The sequence below is a fragment of the Pinus tabuliformis genome, chromosome X (genome assembly GCF_031772625.1).
Source record: "Pinus tabuliformis cultivar Carrire ecotype Pingquan chromosome X, CPIR1, whole genome shotgun sequence".
NCBI lineage: Eukaryota > Viridiplantae > Streptophyta > Pinopsida > Pinales > Pinaceae > Pinus > Pinus tabuliformis.
In genome coordinates, this window is record NC_142308.1 from 178,855,371 (window position 1) to 178,864,352 (window position 8,982).

An 8,982-nucleotide genomic window follows, 5' to 3' on the forward strand; every position below is an offset into this window, starting at 1 on the left:
GTTGGATGTGTGAAACATGTGATTTACTATTTTGACAATGCTTTTTGAAATACTCGATGCTTTGGCTATTGCTAGTTTGACCTGTTTCACCTATGAGTCCCAATCAGTGAATAGAATATCCTTATGCCTTTCATTGATCCTCAGGAGACTTGAACTTTTTCCTTCATCTGAATCCTGCCACCCAATATAATCGGAGATCTTAGAATTGAGTTCATTGAACTCAATTCTTTGATTAATAATGATGTTTGTTAATTGTTCACTAGTATTCAGAGGTGGAATGATATTTGATATATGTTGGAGGAAGAGCTTCTTTTGCTTTGTCAGTAAAGTATTAAGTGTCAAAGCCTCGTTAACGAATTCCTCTACAGTAGGAATATCCTTGTACTTTGATAGGTCACTGTTTAGCTCCTATATCTGTTTGTTTTTAGCAGATAAGTCATTTTCATGACTTATATTCAGTACTTCCATATCCTGTTGTAGCTTATGCAGCTACTCCTCTGCTTGACTGTTCACGATGGCTCTTTCTTCATCTAACTGTCACAGTAATAATTTGATCTAGTCATCCTTTTCTTTAATCAAAATAGAGACTTCAGTTGCTTTGTCGATTGTTGCTATAGAATAAGATACGACAAATTGAGATAGCTGAGTCAAATGTTTAGTTAGATTTATTTGTGTGTCTTTCCACAAGACATCCATAAATTCATGTTCTGACAGATTTTTAGTTCTCCTCCTCTTCTTCTATCTTTTTACAACAACTTTGTGAAGAGGGTTGTAAAAGACATCTAGAGGAGGGATACATGTTACATTCAAGAAAATTTCAGTAGTTGGATATACAAGGATTACCTCTGTATCTTGGAAACTCGTTTTTGGACCTTCAGTGGTCACTACTGTTATTTGCCCTGGTGGGGTTTGAAATCCTGTGGTTTCTTGTGTTGATGATACCTTAGGGGTATCCTGTAGTTTGTCATTGAATGCATCCCACAAATTTTCTAATTCATCTGTTTCTGCTTCCTGCTCTCGTGACGTGCCTGGCTTATTTTGCTTCTGAGACTTGGTTTCAATTCTATGATCAGTAATCCAAAATTCTTGTGGGAGGTATTCTAACCTTTATCCTCTAAACTCCTGGAATCTTCTGAATTTCTCTGGGTTGCACTTTGTCTTGGCTGCATTTAGAATATGTTCAAAGTCCTCAATAGATTCTAGTAAATCTTCAAACTCATCAACTGTATGAGTTACAGGTTTGATCTTAACTAAAAGGGTGAATTTGTTTGCTATTTGTTGTGGATCAAAAGGCCTTGCCAGTAGAACGGGGAGCTTTAATAACTGCATATTCTGATACTCTTTATATGCATGACCATAGTTAAAGGGTAAATGACCCACATTGAAGGGGAAAGTTTGGCCATAAGGATTTCTTCATTTCCTTCAATGATTTTGTGAGGCCATTTCCTACTGTTTGGTATGCTACTTCTCTTGCCAATATTTTATCCGATACATACATAGGTAGGACATGTGGGAAATCTTAGCTATCAAATATCCCAATATAAGAGAATGAATCTTCAACAAAATACCTTCCGATTGCTTGGAGGTTTGTGATAGCTTCTTTTGTGAATCTTGGACATATTCTGTTGAAAACTAACTAATGTAAGGGAAGAACAACTCCCTGGCATAATTGGTGAAAATGTGGAATATAATGTTGTTCCCACATTTCCTTATAACTTAGGAATATACGAGTAGGATCATTGGTAGTCCATTTACAACCCATGGTTGGAAAATGAGTACAAAAACAAATGGCATCGAAGACATATGCGGACATGAAGAATTGGGGAACTACTCTAGAGGAGGCAGCCCTAGTTTGGCTATATTCAATAATTGCTTTGGCCAAATTCTCAGAAAAAATGGTTACCCAATTCATAATGTGAGAATTAACACAAGCCTCAATTGTAGGAACCCAATTGATCGAGAACTTAGAATTATCATGGAGACCATACACTCTACATAGGATAGAGGCTACAAAATTATAGGGATTGGCCAAAGAAGCAATGGGATACATAACTTCTTTGTCTTGTTTGAATTTATTGTCTCTTATCCTCCATTCCTATATCATTTAAAACGGGTCTTCGTTTTCCTTTACAAACTTTGCAAAAAATTGTTTGTTGTAGATGTCCTAGGCATTAGGTAGATTGTACATTTGTTGTAAATCTTTGGCTCTGAAAGAACCCAAGGCTGTATTTTTAGTTGTCTTGATAAGTCTATCTTCAACTTCTATATTCTCTACTACCCATCTTATCATATCTGTGTATGGCAAGAGCCTAACCCTTGCTACTATTCGGTGAAGGAAAGAGCACGCAACGTCTCTCAACTGCATTCCTGACGGTTCTGTGCTGTCAGCGGTTGGCCGAATATCTGTTACTTCAGGGTTTTCATTCTCTAGCATAGTATAGATAGTCTGCCATGTAGTGGCACCTCCATCTGCAATGCATACTGTATCTATAAAGATGGATGGTATCTATGTGCTTTCAGTTTTTGCGATAGATTTCTTGGTATGTTTCTGCATCACCTTTCGAATGGACATCATTTGAGCGGAGTTCCTATTAAAACCAACAGAAATTAATTGTTGCGTAAAATAAAATATTTGATGAACTGACTAAATCTTGTGAGAAAAGATCCGGGAATGAGTTCAACATTAATCAACCATAATGAACACCATGATTACATGCATAGGGATGATACTCGTATTAAATCATTCTAACCTAACTCATGCCCAACTCAAAAACACTTATTAAACATCTGTCAAGTCCGTCACATCAGATATTTAAGCTATAGCGCGAATAAAACTTTATTGATGGATCTTGCGATCTGTGATATGTGATATTGCAAAATCACAATATCGGAATATCGCAATATTGGGGCTTTGATAGGTAACAATTAAGTTCTTGACATAGTGTCCTCCGATGTGCGATATGCGATCGAGATGTCGCATACAAAGTTCAATCGTAAGTCGCATATCGGTATTTTTTGAATGTGCTTAACTTTGGTACTGAAGAATCACGCAATTTATGATTTGCGATGAGGAGTTTAATATGTTTTAGGTTAAAAAGGGCTTTTTGGAAAAGTGACAATTTTCTAAGAGTAGGCATTTTATTCACAAAGAGGGGAAAATTCAATTTAAAAGGGTCCCTATTTGTATTATATATAATAAAAATGGGGGGGGGGGGGGGGGGGGGGGGGCGGACGCGCGTTGTTGCATAGCACAACAATTGGCGATTCACTTGGGAGAACCAACTATCTCTAATTAGTTTCTTTGACATTTCTCAAACTTTAAAAACAAGAAAAGTTGTGAAAAAATAAGAATTTGTATGATTCATAAATTAAACAGTGTTTCTATGGAATATAGCATATTTACCTATCTCACTTCTTTTCTTACTCAACTCTTTAGGTAATAAAACATAAATGTCCATATCAGTCAATACTTAGATTTATAAAGATAAAGTAGGTATTCTCTTAAAATTGGCTTTATAGATTTTTACTCATTTATCATAGATAGAGCCTCTGCTACCAGAAAGTGTTCATAGCCTCGACAGGGTTATCTTTTAACCAATAATGATTCATAGTCCCATCCGAAATTGATTCCTAATTTCAAATTTAATCAAAATTTTATTCAATGTCATTTTACTTGGGACTTGTTTCTTTTTTTATGGTACTTTTTTACTTTAAATATCCTTAAAAGCCATTGTCCAGGCTTGGTGACCTAATGGTAACAATGTCATTCACTGGTTTTAATTTAAACTGAACAAGATGGCTCGTGATGAGACCCCTTGTCTTCTGGTTGTTTCAATCAAGAGCTATTACCCTGTTATGATATGCAGCCTTGGTAATATCAGTCTAAATTATTTTCTTGCGATCATGATAAACAAGCTCGTGATGAGACTCATTATCTTTTAAGTTTAGAATATTTTTAATTACATTGTGAAAAAATAAAATTTTATCAGATGGGATGAATCATTGGCTCATTTAAGAGTTATGGATGATAATTATAGAGTTGGTAAATACCTTTTTGCAGAGAACCCTTGCTAAGTTACTGGTTCTTTTCTTAACTGGTACAAAATCATCTATACTTTATAAAATCAAGAGTCTTTTCAGAAACTAAATGTCTTCAGTAAATTCAAAATTTTCCCAAAGAAATAAGGTTATTTAAATATCATATTTATAATTATCCTTTTACTCTTTTTTTTTATAAAAGTGAGAAAAATCAAGTAAATTATGAGAAATTTAAAATTTTGAACAACCAAAAGAGATACTATTCAATCCTTATTTTCCTAAAACTTAAAACTTTAAAACTAACGTTTAACTTCTAAGAAAATATTTTTTAAGAATTTTCCCGTTTACAGGTAAAGAGTCTTTTCTACCTGAAAAATCTTGTAAGAAAACAGTGGATGGGCCTAATTTTTCTATGATTTGAAACAGACCAAGCCACAGTCTTTGTAATTTGGTATGTTTACCTTTTTCCTCATGTGCCTTATCCCATTTCAAAACAAGATCTCCAATTTCAAAATTTCTTTGGCTTGTGGATGTTGTTTCAAATGAAGCTTTAACTATCTGTTGATGATGAGCATGTGTTGCTTTGGCATTTCCCCTCTGTTCTTCTAATTTAAGGATTTGACCATGTCTAAGTTAAAGAGAAGAAGAAGGGTTTTCATCAATAAAATGATCTAAAGCAAGAGATGGTATTGTTATGTTTGTGGGTAGAATTGCTTCTTTCCCATAAACTAATACAAATGGAGAAGTACCTATTGAGGCCTTCTGAGTGATTTTATCTGCCCGGAGAGAAAATATTAGTGCTTTATGCCAGTTCTTATGATTTTGCTCTACAGTCCGTTTGATAATTCTAATCGGGTTCTTATTTGTAGATTTAGCTAATCCATTACCTTGCGGATAATAGTTAGCTGATTATTTGAGTTTAAAACCTCTTTTCAAAGTAAACTCTATCATAGCATTTCCAGAAAAGTAAGATGCATTATCAAACATTAAGGCTGATGGGAGACCAAACCTAGTAATTATAAACTAATCAATGAAATATGTAATGTTTTGGGTGTTAACTAACTTTAATTGAATATCTTCTACCCACTTTGTAAAATAATCAGTTGCAGTTAGAATATACTTATGCTGTTTGGAGGAGGTTGGAGTTATTTCACCAATAATATCTAACCCCCATTGTTCAAATGGTTGCTGTATATTTACTGGCTGCAATGGGAGTGCTGCTTTCCTTTCTCTTCCTACTACGGTTTGACATACTTTGCATTTCCTCGCATATTCATGTGCATCTTTGAAAAGGGTTGGACAATAGTACCCGACATGCAGAATTTCCTGTGCTGTGGTATTTCCTCCGAAATGACCTCCAGCTAGCCCATCGTGTAATTCATGCATTACCTTTTAAACTTCAGGTTTCTCTAAACATCTTTTTTTTTCCCGTGGAAAAAGTCGTAATTTCCATTAATAAATATGAAAATTACATTTTTTATATTCATAAGCATTACTTTGATCTAGCACTGCCTTTCCAACCAAAAATGAAAGAAAATTGTGCATAACTCCTCATAGGGAGTACATGTAGTTCATAAACACTTATAACTTTAGATTTCAGTCCTCATCTCAGGTAATGAGTAACCGATGACTATTTACATAAATAATGAAAAGATAATAAAAAAATATATGTTTATCATCAAAAAAGACTGAGCTAAAACTGTTTCATTTCATGTGCTGCTCTTATATTGCTTCAGGTTCTACGAATGGTCTGTGATAATGTTGATACACGACCCCATCCAAGTCTTCGCAGATCATCCAAGAGTTTTCGTCCCTGATTGCTGCTTCTTTGGATAGGAAGTCAGCAGAGGTGTTCCGCTCTCTGTGGTGTGAGCATCCCTTATGGTCGCCCGTGCTCTGGTTAGAGGCAGAGAGGGAGGCCGAAGAGGAGCCTTCCCACACTTCTTTCTATAGTCTTTCTCGTGATCCTTGTCTGCATCGGTATGTTCTAGAGGGCACGAAGCTTCCTTGTTGATAGCAGATGGAGGTTCCTCCCGTCGGGGATGGTTTTCTTGCATGTTCTCCACCGGCGGTTGCACTCGCTTGTTGACCAGAGGGAAATATTTGTACACATGCCCCACTTTATGGTAGCGTCAACAGCTGTAAGGGATGCCCTTGTAATCCAGAGGATGCTTCCGTGTGAAGGAACTCCATTGTATCATTAAATATTCTTGCAGACCCCCTTGAGTGTCCATATGAACCAGTATCCTCGCAAATGCCATCTTTCCTGTAGACAAATATGACTTTTCTGATTCCATATATGTGCCAATTGAATTCCCTATTTGTCTGAAAATGTCCTCCAACCAAAAATGCAAGGGGAGGCCAGGAAGTCTTACCCATATCAGCTTGACTCCAAGTTGCTCCGTATCCGGATTGAAAAGGGGGGACCATCTCTTCAGCAGGACTACGGCATGTTCAAAATGCCAATACAACGAGAGTACCCAGTTCGTGAGGTCAGGCCTGGAGAATCTGAGAGAAAACCAACCCTTAATGAACGTTTGCACAGTAGGCAGCTCTGCCAAGTGGTTCCCCCAGACCTTTGAAACCCAAGATTTCAGTTGGGCTGCTGTGTAGTTGCATCCCCTTATTCTGTCGACCAGTACCCTATCAGCAAAATCCATGGTCTCTCCCAGGCAAATGTCTTCCTCCAATCTGAGGAATATGTCTACCCCCTTTGTCCTGAAGCATCGCATCTTCTTTATTGTCCTTTCCTCAACTGCAGTGTTCCCACGACCTTCTAAGGAGTGCTCCTGGATGGGGGGGGTTCACCGGGGGAGGGGATGAAGTAGTGGGGAGACTTTTCGCAAGAGGTGGAATAGCAGTGAAACTGCCAGAAGGGGAGGGGAAGCGCACGGTGGGGTCAGAGGAGTCAAGGAAGTTGGAGGGGCATAGGGGGAGGGAGGGTTTATGGAAAAACCTAGGTGAGAAAACTGACCAGGAGCCGGGGAAGGAGGGTTAAGGTTAAAGCAACCCATAGCAAACTCTAAGGTCGTTGAGGACGATGGGGGAGTTGAGAGCAATGGCCAGGCAGGAGGGTCATCCAGTAGGACGAGATGGTGGTCCAGTGGTCCAGAGAGTGCAGGGAGTCCAGAAATGGTCTCGTGCAAAGCCTCACCAAAAGAAAAGGTCCCCAACTTAGCAGGTTGCGAGGTTGTCCAGATGGTGTCCTCCACTATTTCCTCTTCCGAATAATCCACCATATCTAGGTCCATTGTTATCCAGGTTAAAACCAATTCCAACTGCCTTGGTAACCACCAGAGGGAGGAGCGGCAAAGCGAATTAAAAACTGGCAAGAGAGGCCAGAGGTCAAACAGCGATGCCGAAGAGCGGGAATGGGTGATCAGGTAAAGGAAAATGGAGTAAAAACCCCAAAACCAACCATAGTAAAAAGAAAATGGTCTGCACGTGTGATGATGGGGATGTGTGTAGTGCTGGTACAAATAGCTTCACCTTCCTACTCTGTCCATGAAGTGGCTAACCATGATCGCCTGCTAACCTGGCCCGAACCGCCATTTCCCACTCCCTCCAGTCTCTCGTCTCTAAAAATCTTAATAATAAATCATCATAGTTTCTTCTAAACAACACATTATCAATTAATTGATATTGATTTGCTTTAAGCCTTAGAGCATGCTTAGCTGTATAATTGAGATATAATGGAGCATGCCCATTTTTCAAGAAAAATTTTAGATCAGCATATTGCGATTCAGAATCATTGAGGCTTACCTCAAATAATTGCTCTTCAGTAGATTGATTGTCCTTTGTTGGTGAATGAGAGGCTCCGGTTAGCATTCTGGAAAAACCTTGACCTCTAATAATTTTAGCAGGATGTATTTCTACATCATATTCCTGAAGTGCAGTAACCCAATTTGCTCTCTTCTCTCCTACTTCTCTTTGGATTAGCAGCTACCTTACAGTGGGGTAAGGGACTATTATCTTAGTGTGTATTTTTAGGAGGAAAGGTCTAAAATGTTTTAAAGTTTTAAATACAGCAAAGGCCTGTTTCTCCACAACTGAATAATTGAGCTCAACACCTTGTAAGTTAGAACTAAAGAATGAAATATGTGCTTCAACATTCTGATCATTTAGCTATGTCAAAACTACTACGTAAGAGGTATCAGAGGAGAATGCGTATAATACAAATGGTTTCAAGAAATTGGGAGTTGTTAAGGAAGGAGCCTCAATGATGGCTTTCTTTATCAACTCAAAAGAATCTTTCTCGCCTTTCCCCATGTAAAAGTTTCATTTTTTCGGATCATTGACTATAGGGGTAACACAATTTGAGAAAAATCAGGAATAAATATTTTTACAAAATTAATTTGACCTAAAAATGATTGCATCGTTTTTTTGTTATGTGGCAGGGGAATGTTTTGAATTTCTTGTATCCTATCAGGATCGATATAGATTCCTTTCTTAGATACCACGAATCCTAATAATTTACCTTATTCCAAGGTGAAATAAGATTTTTTAGGATTCAAAGAAATGTTGAATTTGTCACATCTCTCAAAGATTTTTTTTAGGTGTCTGATATATTTATTTCTATTTTTAGAATAGATAATGATGTCATATAAATATATCACAACTGAATTGTTGATTATTCCTCTAAAAGCTATGTCCATAGCACGTTGAAATGTAGCACCAGCATTAATCAATCCAAATGGAATCTTTTGATATGCATATGTTCCCCACTTTGTTCTAAATGTACTCTTTAATCTATCATTTGGATGAACCATAATCTAATTGTAACCTAAAAATCCATCAAGAAAATACATCAATTCAAAACCTGCAATTGATTGCAGAATCTGCTCCATAGTAGGCAAAAGAAAATTATCTTTTTGGCAAGCTTTATTCAAATTTCTAAAATCTATGCAATTCCTAATGTATCCATTCCTTTTCCTCACAGGAACC

At 37.3% G+C, this 8,982-nt stretch overlaps 1 protein-coding gene across 1 annotated transcript; it reads right to left on the reverse strand.

Moving 5' to 3' along the window:
- Positions 1 to 6,170: 6,170 nt before the first annotated feature.
- On the reverse strand, positions 6,171 to 6,698 carry LOC149139035 (uncharacterized). Its single transcript, XM_089450562.1, has one exon. The coding sequence runs from the start codon at positions 6,696 to 6,698 to the stop codon at positions 6,171 to 6,173; it is 528 nt and encodes a 175-aa protein (XP_089306688.1).
- Between the last annotated feature and the right edge of the window lie 2,284 nt (positions 6,699 to 8,982).